General features: G+C 41.2%; 1 protein-coding gene across 12 annotated transcripts in view; it reads right to left on the minus strand.

Moving 5' to 3' along the window:
- DMD (dystrophin) overlaps nucleotides 1–17,805 on the minus strand; it is a 1,715,077-nt gene that overhangs the window by 11,316 nt on the left and 1,685,956 nt on the right. For all 12 annotated transcript variants that reach the window (XM_030575515.1, XM_030575505.1, XM_030575489.1 and 9 more), the window contains one exon: nucleotides 14,109–14,201. In XM_030575515.1, coding sequence (XP_030431375.1) covers nucleotides 14,109–14,201 — 93 coding nt within the window. The remainder of the gene's footprint in view (nucleotides 1–14,108; nucleotides 14,202–17,805) is intronic.

Below are 17,805 nucleotides of genomic sequence, written 5' to 3' on the forward strand. Positions count from 1 at the left end.
TTAGGAATTTAATATAGGCATAATATAATAATAAATCTAATTTTTTTAAATAAAGTGAAGGACTACAGTGCTTTTAACACCACTAGCAGTTGAGTGTTGATCAAAACAAGAGGAAATATAAAAATCTTTGCTTATTGCTTATAACATAGCCAAGTATAGAAGCAGTTATGAAGTCTACTGAAATCAGCCAAATAAAACCTTTCACCGAGAAGAAGCCAGTGATGTTCTAAATCCATTTTCTAAGTGAGCAATATGATTATATTGATTTCAAGTATTCCTACTAGCTAACATTTGTGCTAAAATCTTCTCTCTCTGACGTCATAATTAATTCACTCAGACTTTACAGTGTTTATTCTGCTCTGAATATCCTACTTTCGCACCTAAAATATAAAAGTTACCCAGTTGCCACCCTAATGTATTCTTGTACACGTTAAAGATGAATATTTTGTGTAACATCAAGACATTGGTGTCCATTTTGGGAAGCTTACTAAGAACACAAAGAGGATGGGTGGCAAGAGAGGGAAAGAAAGGTGTAATTTTTCAAATGGAGATGAAGGAAAAAGGGTTTAGGGACTGACCAAGAATCAAGCAGGTTTCTTATAGACTTTGGAATGTAATGAAATATCTGAGAAATTAGATGCATCACTGCCCTTTACTCAGGGGATCAAAGATCTCATTTACGGGGCTTGGTACATATTTTTGCCTGGACAAACTTCTCTTGAATGATACTCAAGCTCTCCATCAATATGAGGCACCCTGTCCTTCTCAACCACACAACCTCTGTCAAAATATATGCACCCTGGTAAGATGGAGAACTGTTCTACTCTTTATGTTATCACTGCTATGTTGCTGTTGTTGCTGTTTGTAGTATTGTAGCAGCTAGCCAGGGACCAGGATACCACTGTGCTGGGCACTGTAAAACACAGAGCAAAAGTGGGGCCCTACCCCAAAGAGCTTACAATTTATGTATGCAATGTTGGTCCCAAAATATTACAGAGACAAGGTGGGTGAGGTACTATCTTTTATTGGACCAACTTGTTAGTGAGAGATACAAACTTTTGATCTGCACAGAGCTCTTCTGTGTAAGCTCAAAAGCTTGTCTCTCTCAACAACAGAAGCTGGTCCAATAAACGATATTACCTCACCCACCTTGTCTTTCTACAATCTAGATATAACACAAGAGATACCAGATGAATACAGAAATACAGGGGAGCATGAGGAAACAAGAAGACAATACCGGTGGCAGGCAGTGAGGATTCAGGGGGCCTGGGGTCTTTGCTGCAGCGGGGGGTCCCCACTGCAGAATCACCGCCGAAGGTCCGGAGCGGAAGAAGCTCTGGGAGCCCCAGTCCCAGCCCCACGAGAGTTTTCCGGGGCCCCTGGAGTGAGTAAAGGACCTCACTCCAGGGGCCCCCAAAAACTCTCATGGGGCCCCTGTGGGGCCGGGGCAAATTGCCTCACTTGCCCCCTTCTCCTCGGGCGGCCCTGCATGCCAGCAGCCTAACCGTTACTAAGTTTTTTGTAGGGCATCACTGCAAAGATGATTTTTTTTAAGGATGGATTTGAAGGAGGATAATGAGGTAGCCTGTATACAGTGAAATGTATACGATGTGTACTAATTTCTCCTCAGATCCTTTCTTGATGCCCTGTCCTCACACAGCAAAAGGTAAAATCCACCATGCTTATCTTATAAATCCACATTCAAATACACTAGTCACAAAGTCTCATCCAAAAAACTCCCCAACCCTGAAAGCTGACTGGCTAGCACAGACCTATATGTTTTAGGGCCAAAATTGTCATAAATGATTGTATGTAAACTTTTCAAAGAGTGGTGCAGTAGCTGCATCTCAACTACCATGCAGAACTCCAGCTTACAGAAATTAAGAGGTTCATATTAGGGCCTGCAAGCTAATGTACTGTAGTAAATTCCAGAGGCATCAGTCACAACTAGTGCCCCAGTCATGCCATGTAAAATCATACATGAAGGTATGGACCCTCAAAGTGCTTACCATCTAAATATTGCAAAAACTCATAGACTCAGAGACTCCAGGGTCAGAAGGGACCAATGTGATTATCTAGTCCGACCCTCTGCACAAAGCAGGCCACAGAACCCTACCCATCCACTTCTATAACAAACCCCTAACCTATGTCCGAGTTATTGAAGTCTTCAAATTGTGGTTTGAAGACCTCAAGCTGCAGAGAATGCTCCAGCAAGTGACCCATGCCCCACGCTGCAGAGGAAGGCGAAAAACCTCCAGGGCCTCTGCCAATCTGCCCCGGAGGAAAATTCCTTCCCGACCCCAAATATGGCGATCAGCTAAACCCTGAGCATGTGGGCAAGACTCACCAGTCAGCACTCAGAAAAGAATTCTCTGCAGTAACTCAGATCCCATCCCATCCAACATCCCATCACCGACCACTGGGCATACTTATCTGCTGATAATCAAAGATCAATTGCCAAAATTAAGTTATCCCATCATACCATCCCTTCCATAAACTTATCAAGCTTAGTCTTAAAGCCAGATATGTCTTTTGTCCCCACTACTTCCCTTGGAAGGCTGTTCCAGAACTTCACTCCTCTAATGGTTAGAAACCTTCGTCTAATTTCAAGTCTAAACTGCCTAGTGTCCAGTTTATACCCATTTGTTCTTGTGTCTACATTGGTACTAAGCTTAAATAATTCCTCTCCCTCCCTAATATTAATCTCTCTGATATATTTATAAAGAGCAAGCATATGCCCCCTCAGCCTTCTTTTGGCTAGACTAAACAAGCCAAGCTCTTTGAGTCCCCTTTCATATGACAGGTTTTCCATTCCTCGGATCATCCTAGTAGCCCGTCTCTTAACCTGTTCCAGTTTGAATTCATCCTTCTTAAACCTGGGAGACCAGAACTGCACACAGTATTCCAGGTGGGGTCTCACCAGCGCCTTATATAACGGTACTAACACCTCCTTATCTTTGCTGGAAATACCTCGCCTGATGCATCCTAAAACCGCATTAGCTTTTTTAACAGTCATATCACATTGGCGGCTCATAGTCCTCCTGTGATCAACCAATACCCCGAGATCCTTCTCCTCCTCTGTTGCTTCCAACTGATGTGTCCCCAATGTATATCTAAAATTCTTATTATTAATCCCTAAGTGCATGACCTTGCACTTTTCACTATTAAATTTCATCCTATTACTATTACTCCAGTTTACAAGGTCATCCAGATCTTCCTGTATGATATCCCAGTCCCTCTCTGTGTTAGCAATACCCCCCCAGCTTTGTCTCATCCGCAAACTTTATTAGCACATTCCCGCTTTTTGTGCCAAGGTCAGTAATAAAAAGGTTAAATAAGATTGGTCCCAAAACCGATCCTTGAGGAACTCCACTAGTAACCTCCTTCCAGCCTGACAGTTCACCTTTCAGTACGACCTGTTGTAGTCTCCCCTTTAACCAGTTCTTTATTCACCTTTCAGTTTTCATATTGATCCTCATCTTTTCCAATTTGACTAATAATTCCGCATGTGGAACCGTGTCAAATGCCTTACTGAAATCGAGGTAAATTAGGTCTACCGCATTTCCTTTGTCTAAATAATCTATCACCTTCTCAAAGAAGGAGATCAGGTTGGTTTGGCACGATCTACCTTTAGTAAAACCATGTTGTAATTTGTCCCAATTACCATTGACCTCAATGTCCTTAACTACTTTCTCCTTCAAAATTTTTTCCAAGACCTTACATACTACAGATATCTAACTAACAGGCCTATAGTTACTCGGATCACTCTTTCTCCCTTTCTTAAAGATAGGAACTGTGTTAGCAATTCTCCAGTCATACGGTACAACCCCTGAATTTACCGATTCATTAAAAATTCTCGCTAACGGGCTTGCAATTTCATGCGCCAGTTCCTTTAATATTCTTGGATGAAGATTGTCTGGGCCCTCCGATTTTGTCCCATTAAGCTGTTCAAGTTTGGCTTCTACCTCAAATGTGGTAATATCCACCTCCATATCCTCATTCCTGTTTGTCATCATTCCATTACCCCTAAGCTCCTCATTAGCCTTATTAAAGACTGAGGCAAAGTACTTATTTAGATATTGCGCCATGCCTAGGTTATCCTTAACCTCCTTTCCGTCCTCAGTGTTTAGCGGTCCCACTTCTTCTTTCTTTGTTTTCTTCTTATTTATATGGCTATAGAACCTTTTACTATTGGTTTTAATTCCCTTTGCAAGGTCCAACTCTACTTGGCTTTTAGCCTTTCTCACTTTATCCCTACATGTAAGGTAGCTTTCCTTGCTAATCCCACCCTTCTTCCACTCCTTGTAGACTTTCTGCTTTTTCTTAATCACCTCTCTGAGATGCTTGCTCATCCAGCTTGGTCTACAACTCCTGCTTATGTTTTTTTCCCCCTTTCTTGGGATGCAGGCATCTGATAGTTTCTGCAGCTGCGACTTAAAGTAATTCCAGGCCTCCTCCGCATTTAGATCCACAAGTTCTTCAGTCCAATCCACTTCCCTAACTAATTTCCTTAATTCTTTAAAGTTAGCCCTTTTGAAATAAAAAACCCTAGTCCCAGATCTATTTTTGTTTATCCTTCCATCTAGTTTGAACTGAATTAGCTCATGATCACTCGAACCAAGGTTGTCCCCTACAATCATTTCTTCTATGAGGTCCTCACTACTCATCAAAACCAAATCTAAAATGGCATCCCCTCTTGTTGGTTCTTCAACTACTTGGTAAAGAAATCCATCTGCTATCACATCCAGAAAAATCTGAGCCCTATTATTCTTGCTAGCACTTGTCCTCCAGTCTATATCTGGGAAGTTAAAGTCTCCCATGATCACACACTTCCCATTAGTGTTTACTTCATTAAGAACATTAAAGAGGTCTCTATCCATATCCAAATCAGATCCCAGCGGTCTGTAGCACACCTCAAGCCTCAGGAGAGGCTCTAGTAGCTTTCTTTCCCAGTGTGATTTTTGCCCAGACAGACTCTGTCTTGTCCATTCCATCACTTCTTATTTCTTTACAGTTAACCTCCTCATTGATGTACAATAGTACTCCACCACCTTTGCCTTTATTTCTGTCTTTCCTAAACAGCACATAGCCTTCAATACCTGTACTCCAGTCATGACTACTATTCCACCATGTTTCTGTTAGCCCTATAATATCCGGTTTCACTTCCTGTACCAGTAGCTCTAGTTCCCTCCATTTTGTTCCCTAGGCTCCTTGCATTAGTGTACAGACATCTTAATTTTTGCTGTTTGGCTTCACTGACATGCTTTACTCTGTTAGGCACAGACATTCTACCACCAGCATCACCTGTTAGTCTGCTATCTACACTACCCTTCCTCCTTATGCCAATTTTTCTGTCCACAGCTGTATCCCCTCTTACTTTGTTTACTTCCCTCTCAAGGTTAAATTCCTGCATGGAGATCTCCTGGACATCTCCCCCAAATTCCTAGTTTAAAGCTCTTTTAATCAGTTCAGAGAGCCTCCATCCTAGAAGTCTATTTCCCTCCTTACTCAGGTGAAGTCCATCCCGAGAGAACAGTCTTCTGTCCGTAAATGCTTCCCAATGGCCGTACATCCCAAAGCCCTCCTTATAGCACTACTGCCTGAGCCATCTGTTGATCACCATAATCTTGCTACACCTTTGTTGCCCTTCTCTAGGAACCGGCAGAATCCCACTGAAGATCACCTAAGCCTCGATTTCCTTAAGTGTCTTTCCCAGTCTGGCATAGTCTCCTTTGATACATTCCAGAGAGTACCTAGCCGTATCATTCGTTCCCACATGAAGGACAATCAACGGATTCTTCCCCGCTCCTGCTAGGATCCTTTTCAGCCTCAGGTCCCTATCCTGTATCTTAGCACCCGGCAGACAGCACACCCTTCTGTTCTCCCAATCAGCTCTAGTTACAGGCCTGTCTATTCTTCTCAGTAAGGAGTTTCCAATCACGTAGACCTGCCTTTTCCTGGTGACAGTGTGATTCTCCGGTCTATCCCCTGCACCCACTGGCTGTAAGTCCTCTCGATTCCTATTCACCCTTGCAATCCTCCTGGGGCTCATATTCGGTGTTGCCTCCATTGACTCCTCCCCTCCTCCTATAGGACTATCAGCTCTTCTCTTTTTCCTTGCCCTCTCTCCTTCAGCGACCACCTGCTGTGCCCCTTCTTCATTTTCCAACTCTGCAAACCTGTTCCTGAGTTCTATTTCTCCTTCACTGGCCCGTCTTTACTTCTCTTAGTCACATGCTTCCACCATCCACTTTCCTCACCCAGCAGTCTCTTCTCTGAATTCTTTGGTCCTGCTTCCATCTGCACATCTGAGCTTATCCCTTCAGCCCCCTCGTATCTGTGCTCCATCATCTGCTCAAACCCCCTCCTAAACTCAACCAGAGTTTCCACCTGCATCTCCAGTCCTCGGATCTTTTCTTCCATCAGCTCTATCAGGCGGCACTTCATGCAGACAAAACTCTTTTCAGGCACCCCCTCCAGGATCCTGTACATGCCGCAGCTTCCACATCCTCATTGTGTCTTTCACTGCTACCTCTGTATCAGTCATAGCCTTCCCACCTAAAGCCTGGTAAGTCAACGGAACACAACACAACACAAACCCCCAGCAGGCACCAGACCACCATCCTATCCCTTGACTAGCTTGTCAGTTCCTCTGTCTTAGTCTCCCCTGCAACCTCCTCCAAGAGAACTCCCTCTGAAACTCCCCTGTTTACAGCTCTGTTTGCTGGCTCCTGTGCCGCTGCAGCTGTCTGTGCCGCTGCCTGACTGGCTGGCTACTTATACAGGACCCCTAATCACATAAGCCCCGCCCCCTAATCAGGGCTCCGCTGCTCTCCCATGTATGTGTTTAACTTTATGGACTGTGTTTAGTCCCACTGAAGTCAACAGGACTACTCACAGGGTGTAAAATCAAGCACATAAATGGGTCTTTGCAGGATTGAAGCCTAAAATGCTAATTATTAATTGTGTCATGTAAAGAATAAAGGGAAAAAGTCAAAAAGTAAAATAAAATAACAGCACCCTTAATCACATAAGCTTGGATTCTTCTGGACATTTTCTGAGAAACAGTAAAACTCAGATCACTCCCAAACAGCATGCCCAATTCTAGGCTGTCTTCTCAGCAGTCATTCTAAGAACGAACGGGGAAACACTTTGTTTTCGAAAATGAAGAGGGAAAGAATTTTGTTAACAATTATGGTAAGCTGAGTTTGTAACTAATAGATTTATAGTGCAGATTTACATTTTTATGTGCAACAAGCCAAGTTATTGGCTTCCCAGAGTTTAAGACACACTTTCCCCATCCCACCTCCAAAATAAAATAAATTCTAGCCTTGAAAAATGTTTTCAAACAGTATTAATATCAAGAGAACACCTTTCTGCACTTCACGTGAAATTCATTAATATATTCTCAAGCAATTTCATCATGGCCTGATTATGTATTCAAAGGTGGAAAGCAACCTCAGGTCCCACTGAAGAAACAGTGACAGAGGCTCAGCCAGTACTGCGCTGTGCTACCATCAGGGACTCAAGTATTGGAAAGACCTCGGGAATCTTGCTACATGGGGCTAACTGAACCACAGGTGTCATGGGGAAGGTTCAGCACCTGGCATCTTTCTGGATGCTGGCTGGAGTGGGCAGAAGCACTCCTTTAGTGGTCTGAGTTAGCTGTGAGATTCACTGCTTATGGTGGCTGAGAGAGTTCTTCCACTGATTCTGTAAAATGTGGAAAGGAAAGTTTGAACAATGATGCCAGTGCTTTGCTGACAAAATACAGAAAATTATAGGATACATTTTCAGTGCTGGAAGTAGGGATTTAGCTGCACAACTTCTCAGTATCCAAGCATAGCTAATGCACTGCTTAAAGTGTGTTTGTGTATGTGTGTATACATAAAAGTGGGATAAAAAAATGAAAACCGACTTGCAAATGATAAATCTATTTTCAGTGCCATTTTTGATTTATTGCCCTGAGCTCACCATAATTCTTCTAGGTAAGCCATGCTAGGCGACCTTTTTTATTAAATGGTATCTCTACAAATTAACAATACTGAATTTTGACCCAAAAAAATCATTGTAATTTACAACTGGGTTTATGTTCTTCTAAGTACTTATATGACTCTTTTCACCTTACTATCCAAGCTCCTGACTGTGCACCACTGAAGTCCACAGAAACTCTGCCACTGAGTTCGGTGGGCTCAGGATAATGTTCTTCTGTGTTCATTCATAAACAGCATTTGCAAACCTTAGCTACAAAATATATTGTGGATCACAATGAGATTTGTTTTAAGTAGGTGCAGTTCTACTGACTTCAGTGGAGTTTCATCTGCTAAACACTAGGACTGAACTTGGCCCTTATTTTTTAAAATCGCATATTGCTGCTGCTTCTTTGTCAAGCCAAGATCTCTATCCACTGTAAATAAACTCCTTGAAGACTGTGTAATTTGTGCACAAGTATAGTGTGAAAACATTTTCCTCTGTGGCCCATTATCTAGCAGGGCTAAATAAGCCGCTGAGGTGCTATTTAATAGTACATTTCCTCTAAATGTCAGACCTCTGGCTTTGACATCTGTTTTGAGTTAGCAAAGCAGCTGTCTGAGGCAGCTGCAGCAGCTGTGAATTTGCTGTGAGCAGCACAGCAATGGGAACATGGATGGGAAACCTCAGATTAAAAGGAAAGGAAAATTCCTTAAGGACAGCAATCATCAGGTACTCAGCAGAAATTCCCCTTGCAGAAATTACACTGCTTTCAGAGCAACCTTTGGCTCTTCAAGGAGCACAGAGTTCTTTCTGTACTGCTTAAAAACTGCTGAAAGGTTAAATTAAAAAAGAAAAAGTTATAAAAAAACTATACAGCGACATCACCTACTTTTCCCAAGATCTACTTACTGAGACATGAGCTATGAGACAGAAACATCCAAAACACAAGTCCTGATAATAATGGAAGACTAACTACCCAGACATCTGTTAGAAATGTAATATGGCAAACACAAAATTTCCAATACATTTTCAATGCATTGGGGACAAATTTTTTGTTTCAGAAAGTGGAAGTAGTAACCAGAATGTCAGCTAATTTAGACTTGATTCTGACCAACAGGAAAGAATTGGTAGTGAATCTGAAGGTGGAACGAATTATTAAACAATCCATTTGTAAGCTCCTGGAGAATAAGAAGGTTATAAGGAATTGCCAGCATGGATGGATTTGTCAAGAACAAATCATGCCAAACCAACCTAATTTCCTTATTGGACAAGGTTACTGGCCCAGTGGATACAAGGGAAGCAGTAGATGTGAAATATCTTGGTTTTAGCAAGGCTTTTGACCACTAGGGAAATGTGGTCTAGATGAAAACATTATAACGTGGGTATACAACTGCTTGAAAGACTGTACTGAAAGAGTAATTATCAGTGGTTCACTGTCAGATTGGGAAGGCATATCATGTGGGGTTCTGCAAAGGTCAGTCCTATGTCCATCACTATTTAATATTTCCATTAATAACTTGGATAATGGAATGGAGATATGCTTATAAAATCTGCAGATGACACCAAGCCGGGAGGGGTTACAAGCACTTGGGACAACATGATTAGAATTCAAAATGACCTTGAGAAACTTGACGATCTGAATTCAACAAGTTGAAATTCAATAAAGACAACCACAAAGTGCTTCACTTAGGAAGGAAAAATCAAATGCACAACTACAAAATGGGAAATGACTGGCTAGGTGGTAATTCTGCTGAAAAGGATTTGGGGGTTATAGTGGATCACAAAGTGAATATTAGTCAACAATGTGATACAGCTGCAAACAAGGCTAATACTCTGGGGTGAATTAACAGCATGTCATTGAGGTAGTTGTCCCACTCTGCTTGGCATTTGTGAGGCCTCAGCTGGAGAAGTCTGTCCAATTTTGGGTGCCACACTTTAAGAAAGATGTGGACAAACTGGAGAGAGTTCAGAGCAGAGCAACAAAAATGAAAAAAGATTTAGAAAACCTGACCTGTAAGGAAAGATTTAAAACAAAAACGGGGCATATGTTAATCTTAAGAAAAGATGACAGGGGGAGAGGGGGCGCTGGTAACAGTCTAGAAATATGTTATGGGCTTTTATAAAGTGGATGGTAATCAACTCTTCTCCACGTCCACTGAAGGAAGGACAAGAAGTAATGGGCTTAATCTGCAGCAAGGGAGATTCAGGTTAGATATTTAGAAAAATTCTCTAACTATAAGGGTAGTTAAGCTTGGGAACAGGCTTCCAAGGAAGGTTGTGGAATCCCCATCATTGGAGGTTTTTAAAAACAAGTTGGACAAATATCTGTCAGGGATGGTCTAAGTTTACTTGGTCCTGCCACAGCACAGGGGGCTGGATTTGATATCTTCTCAGGGTCCCTTCCAACCGTGATACCCTTTCAGCCCTGCATTTCTATGATTGTATGCTTAGTTTTCTATGTGTTGCAAGACTTCCTTTACAACAAAGGTGCTAAAATCTATTCAAAATAAATGCTACCAAGTTTTGATGCTCTTTTTAATACACCTGCTCACTATAATAGAAGTTAGAGATGGAAAAGTCATATTAAAACACCAGCCCAACTCCCTGCCACTGGGGATTTGTCCCTGTTATACATTTTATCATTTGAATTTTTGTTTTGGAAGTCACAAATAAAATCTTTCTGTTGCGAAGTTATTTCACAGCCCTATAGGAGCTCATTCTCAGGACACTTTCCCTGATATTTAGACTAAATTTTCCATTTTAAAACTTCACCCATGATTTTAACTGATACCTCCATGCAGCCCACTACATAAATTTGCTCTCTTCTTTGTGTTAAGAAAATTAATGTATTCCTAGACAGACAAGATGGATGAGGTAATACAGTGCTTCTCAAAGGTGGTCCGTCGCTTTTTCAGGGAAAGTCCCAGGCGGTCCGGGCCAGGCCAGTTTGTTTACCTGCCGCGTCCGCAGGTTCGGCCGATTGCAGCTCCCACTGGCTGTGGTTCACTGCTCCAAGCCAATGAGTTGCGGGAAGCGGCAGCCAGTATGTCCCTCAGCCTGCGCTGCTTCCCGCAGCCCCTATTGTCCTGGAGCAGCAAACCATGGCCAGTGGGAGCTGCAATCGGCCGAACCTGCAGACGCGGCAGGTAAACAAACTGGCCCGGCCTGGTAGGGGCTTTCCCTGAACAAACGGCGGACTGGCTTTGAGAAGCACTGAGGTAATATCTTTTATTGGACCAACTTCTGTTGGTGACAGAGACAAGCTTTTGAGTCACACGGCACTCCTCAGGTGTGAGAAAGATACACCCAGGGGTTACCGCAAAATACAAGGCGAAAGGAATTGTTTAGCATAAGTAGTTAGAACATATTGTAAAGGACCATTAAAGGTAGAGTGGACTGTTAACACCTAAGCGATAAGACAAAAAGTGATAAGACAAAAAGATGGGGTTATGGGCTTGTGTGCCACATGCTGTGATAGGCATGTGTAGGATCCATGGATTTTGAAAGGTGTGTTGTGGGGAATGTTAATCATTGTAGCGGGGAGATATGTCTGCGGGTTTTGTCATACAGAAAAATGTTTTTTGTACTAACACTAATTAATATACTACACATTACAGCATATCACTGCTTGCAATAGGTTCTATATATTATTTATATACTGTCAGCTTTATTAATGAAGTTTACTATAAAATTTATAGCAAAAAAATAAAATTAAAAATCCTTTTTACTCTGTCAGCACAGAGTAGAATCTGAAATAGTGTGGTAATTTCCTATTTTAAGTACAGGAAAATAATTACTGCAGCTTAAATAAGACATTAATTGTTGACTTTTGAAATGTGACCACCATATTCCAAACATGCTTGTATTTTCAAAATGATTATTCTCAATTGCCATCAACTCTGATTAGGAAGTTTGCTACAATGAACAAGAGCCACAGTCTTAAAAACTGGGTTAGGCTCATAAATTAATAGGTAGGACACACAGATATTTTCAGAGTGCTGGGTATACACAAATGCCAATGAAATCAATGGGAGCTGCAGATACCCAGCATCTTTGAAAATCAGGGCAGTCTTTTTAGGTGCCCAAACATGGATTTAGAAGCTAGTATATTTAACAGGCTCTCTCTTTCTGATGGCTAAATCATAGGTGCAAATTTGGGGATGGATATAGTGCTCACATCTGCTCACCATGTTAAGGAGATCAACTTAGGTGAAAATATTTTGCAGCAGATTTTCTTAGATAAAATGTTTTCTATATGATTCTATTTCCATTATCCATTTTTTCATTCAATTCTCCAACCTCCCTTCCAAAGGTGAAAGTACGCCGGACTGGACCAGTTTCTCCAGCGGTGATTTAAAGGTTCCAAGGCTCCAGCCGCTGTGGGGAGCCCCAGGCCCTTTAAATCACTGCCCAAGCCCTGCCACCGCTACCCCAGTGGCGGCAGGGCTCCGGTGGGGATTTAAAGGGCCCAGGGCTTCCCACAGAGGCGGGAGTCTCGGGCCCTTAAAATCCCTGCCCGAGCCCAGCCATCCCATGGTGATTTAAAGGGCCCAGAACTCTGTGGCGGCCAAAGCCCCAGGCCCTTTAATTCGCCCCTGAACCCCAGGGCTCCCAGCCGCTTCTGCATCTGGTAGCCACCTCTGCAGCTGGTAGCTCCGGGGTGATTTAAAGGCCCTGGGGCTCCCAGCCACAGCTGGAGCCCCAGGGCCTTTCAATCTTGAAAGGCCCCACCTCTTCTGGTTGAGGCCACATCCCCGCTCAGGACTCTGGCCTACTGGTAAGTCCTTTAAGTTTCTTTCACCCCTGCTCCCTTCACTTTCTACTGTTTGAGGGGGCCCTATCACATCACCTTATGAGGGTTATTGGTTATGGTTCACATGGCAGAGGTCATTGCTTGGGATGAAGCAGGCACATCATCCTTTGGAGAAGGCACTTAGTGTGAAATTCATCTCCCTGTGCAAATGGTGTGCACAAAGCCTATGTACATCCACAAAATAAGGCAAAAGTGGGACTTCAGGTGGCACATAGGACTTATGGGGCTTCTCCACAGCAGGTCAATGTCAACCATTGTAGCTACTGTCCAACAATCTCCAGTCCTGAATACAAGCAATTCTCTTGGCAGCAGAATGTTTTGTTCTGGCTCAGAAAAGACCTTTTCTTAAATAAAAAGCTTTAGAAACCATAATTCAAATAATGTTTGTGCTTATCTTCAGCAAACAAAGGCAGCAAACTTTAATAAAAACAAGAAAATTGAAAGAGGTGCTGTTGCCTCTATACACACACACACACGCACTCTGTACAAACTAGCAGCCAGCATATTTTGTCTCACTTTGAACTCGAACAGCGTGAGTTTGAAAGTTTTGACTCCAACTCTAACGTTATTAGGTTCGCAATCTTCTTAGAAAGAAGGAGAGAAAATAAAATACAATGAAACATAGGTCAAAAAATACAGACAGATTGAAAAGCATAGAGGGACTGTGAAAAAAGGAACCAAGGGAAAGGGAAAAGAGGAAATTCTAAAGAAAAAAACAGATATAGAGTGTATATTGTTAATAGGGCACCCACTAAGCTAGGTTAGATTTTGGGGGCCGTTATGATGTCCCTTATATATAACACAGCTTCTTTGTAATTAGTCTTAACAAAAACAGTTGAATAATCTTGAGCGAAAAAATAGAAGTAGCTTATTTCCCTCTCTCACACCATCTACTTATACACACATACTTGTATAGTAAAACCTCAGAGTTATGAACACCAGAGTTACAAACTGACCAGTCAACCACAAACTGCATTTGGAACCAGAAGTATGCAATCAGGCAGCAGCAGAGAAAAAGAAAAAGCAAATACAGGACAGTACTGTGTTAAACATCAACTATTAAACAATAAAGGGAAAGCAGCATTTTTCTTCTGCATAGTAAAGTTTCAAAGCTGTATTAAGTGTATGTTCAGTTGTAAACTTTTGAAAGAAGAGCCATCACGTTTTGTTCAGAGATCGAACATTTCAGAGTTACATAAAACCTCCATTCCTGAGGAGTTCCTAACTCTGAGGTTCTACTGTATATTATATTATGTGATCTTTAAGGAATGTACACCACCTCTTAGTTGCTGATGTATACTTCTGGGTTACTGAAGCTTACCTCTTGTACTTGGGAAGGAATTGTTAAGCTGTTCCATCACCTCCTCCAACCCTGTGCTTGTGTCCTGGGGAGGGCTGAGCAGGTCATCCTCGCCTTAAAAACAAATCCAAACCACGGCATTTACGTCACTGCAAAAACATCTGGTAAACAGTTCACTATGGTACTTCTTCCCCCCACCTCACCCCAACCCCCCCACACCCACACTTACACCTTTTGGAGGCAGGACACTTGAAATAAATCTTCCTGGCTAATATCCAGTCTAAATTTTAAGGGGCAATTTTGTCACCAAATGTTATATGCTTTCCATTTTAATGAAGCTGTGTAAAATCAGGCAAATTGCCATCTCAAACTTTAATTCATTAAAAGAATGCCAGGATTACTTGATCTGGGGGAAATGTCTGCTAAGAGGAGGGAGTTCATATAAATGATGGGGTCCTTGTTTCAGTTTTCCTCATTCCATTACTGGTACCAATTTTTGCTGTTGTGAGCAGTGCTGTTTGAGCAGCTCTCTAATGGTGTTGGCTTCACGTTAGGAATGCTTTGCCTAGCAGAGTAAATCTGCATCAACATTAATATATCTGACAGTTTAATTGCATCAGATTGGTGCTCCAGGAACACTCAATTGTATTGTGAAAGGTTTTAAAAACAGTTCAAACAAAGCAAAATCCATATGTCCCTTTGAATGATTTCTATATTATGATTATAAGGCAGAAGCTTACTGGGAAGTTCAGAACACTTTATCTTTACAGGTATTTTTACATTTTCTGATGTTTTCACATAACCAAATGCCATCTGCCCAATTGTACAGGAAAGAGTAATTTTGCTTAGTTTTTAATCTGAAGCCTAATAGCAGTAAAGTGCTTAAAAAGCAGAGTTTCTAAGAGGAGAATACACCTGGAGGGTTCTCTATGAGAGTGAGATTCTCTCTTATTTGTCTAATCCCCCATTAAGACACAAAAGCTGCTTTGCCATCTGTAATAACCCAAGCAGAGATGCATCAGCCTTTTGAAAACTATTTGAGCCTTTGTCCCATTTCACAGTCCTCTATTATTAGAGTAGAATACACCTGGCATTACCTCACTGGACTTGAAAAAGCAATGCCACCTAAAGAATATTAATGCTACCAACTCTCCCCCCTATTTTTGATACTCCATGTCAGTGAAATCTTTACTACAAAGACACGACAAAATCCAAGTCTTATAGCACTGCTTCTGTCAGGCTTAGTATGCATCTCGGCTTTGGACCAGAAGGCTGTGGATTCAAATCTTATGGCAGGAATTATTTTCATTCAAAATGTTACCCCGTTAGAGGTGTTGTCCTTTGAAAACTTAAGAAAACCAGAGTCACTTTTCCAGCCTCCGATGGTGAAAATTCAGAGCCAGATTCAGAGCCACTACTCAGGCTGAATACCCGAATCAGTCTGGATAAAGAAGGCAGAATCTGGCCCTAAAGATCCAAATATATATTTTCAAAGAATAGAGAATAATCCTATTGTGTTCTGGCCAACATTAATCACCTGAGTAAGGATAGGCACTACTGTCCAAAGTGGTATTGTTAAGCACAGATACAAGTCTAGCTGTATATGCCCTCAAGATCAATATACATTCATTTAGGATGTATTCACTGCTCTTATCTTAATGCTAAGTGCGTTAGAAAACGTTTCCTAAAATTTACTTTTAACTTGTAGTTAAATATAGTTAAAATTGTATTTAAATAACTGTATTTAAATAAAATAATGAAACCGGACATCGTACAAGCAGCCCCCAACAACAACTAAAAGACTTCCACAGTATTGTAACAATGAAAAGTGCTGCACATTAGCATAGCTAAAAAGATCCCATGTGATCTTTGTTCCATGGTACTGGAATGCTGCTTCACTGTGAAGTCTCATTATGATAACATTGAAATAGATTAAACAGCTTACTGTCCTTCTACATTTTTGTCTCAGAAAACTAATTTAGGTCTAATAAATTATGTTAAATGGGAGTCATCTTTAGCAGATGTACAATGAGAATCCACGTACTATATGTTTGGCCTAACTAATGACACAACAAAGATCTATACATCTGTTAATAAAAAGGCTGGTAACTGCTGACTTTCTGGTTTTGCATCCATATGTTTAAGTAATAGATTTTATGGAAAAAGGGAAAACACATAGAAAGAAGTAATTAAATGGTCATGAAATGATTAAGCTCACCACAATTCATTTCTTCAGAACACTAATCTAAATCATATTAGTATGTCCATAACAAATTTTGTACATAGTGCAGGGTAACGAAAGTAAGAAGCAAACAAGCAATTTCAGTAATAACCCCTCCCTCCCCCACACCTTTGCTCATTACTGTACTCTCCTCTCACCCCTAGTATTTAACTTCAAAATCACTTTAGCACTACACATTCTCTCAAAGATACATTACTCCACACTGGTTATTGCAGGAGGTCCCTACATAGTTAATTTTGTTGCCCCAGTCACACATATGATGATGGTAGCATTACCACTCACAAAGCAGCAGAAGTTGTCCAATATGGGGTAAATCTGCCACCTCCATTTCATTTAAGACTGACAACAAGTTCTCTAAACATACACCCATCTCTGCATCTCAACGAAATATGTTTTACAGTGTGATAGAGGAAAACATTAATTCCCCCAACTTTAAAAAAAGAAAAATCAGCTTACTGCATTTCAGTTATCTGTACAAATCAGAATATTTCCAATAGCCTTAAAATTGTTTTTTTTGTGTGTGAAGCTATTGGTACTTTGAGGTCATTGAATTAAATCAGTTTATTGTAAGAATACATTACTAGACAACTACTGCTTTACTTAAAATAATTCCCTGTTTCTGGGTGTGACCTGGAGAGACAGACTTCCCCTCTTAGAAACTTGTCAGGGTCTCCATGTGAAAGGCTGATGACTGCCTGGCAAGATAGGTATGCATATAAGCAGTTGATTTTTTTCAAGATATGTTTTCTCTGTAATAGTTTTGTTTTGAATAAATAATATTTTGCTTTATGAAGTCTGGCTTGTCATTGGTTAAACCTGTCACAACCCTTGGGAAAGAACAGGATAGCAGGTGCTGAACTAAACTCATCTTTGTTCAGGTGATCACAGTGAATTGCAGAAATCTGCAGCCTTAATCTCCATCTCCATCTTAATCTCAATCTGTCCCGAGGAAGGTGATGACTAGAGGCCTGAAGCCTATGTGGCGTATCCTCAAGGAGGCCATGAAGGTTCCAAGGGGCAGTTACCTCAGGAACCTCGATACTGGGCAATAAATATCTATCAGATAGGAAACTACGGCAGAAACATTACCAAAAACAAAAATATCAACCATTCTTCACTGAAGACTATTGCTGAATAAACCTTTCTCCACAACCAATCTGTGATTTATCATCATAAATATATTTATAAAAGCTACCAAGTGGGTGCTGCCTGTCCGTGGCCTCTCACTCAGTTGTATTTATTTGAGCAATGATACATTAAAATAAGATCACATCAATTAACCATGTGGGATGGTTGATCATTTTTTAAAATCACTTAGTCATAAGTAAGACTGTGTCCATGTAAATCAGATTAGATCAAATTTATTAGTTTAGAGATTATCTGAACGGCTTGCTTTAGCTTTTTCTTGGTATCTGTTTTTCAAATACAAGCCCTGATGGAGCTTTCTGTTTGATGTCAAAATACACCTCTAACCCT

This window comes from Gopherus evgoodei, chromosome 1, assembly GCF_007399415.2.
Source record: "Gopherus evgoodei ecotype Sinaloan lineage chromosome 1, rGopEvg1_v1.p, whole genome shotgun sequence".
NCBI lineage: Eukaryota > Metazoa > Chordata > Testudines > Testudinidae > Gopherus > Gopherus evgoodei.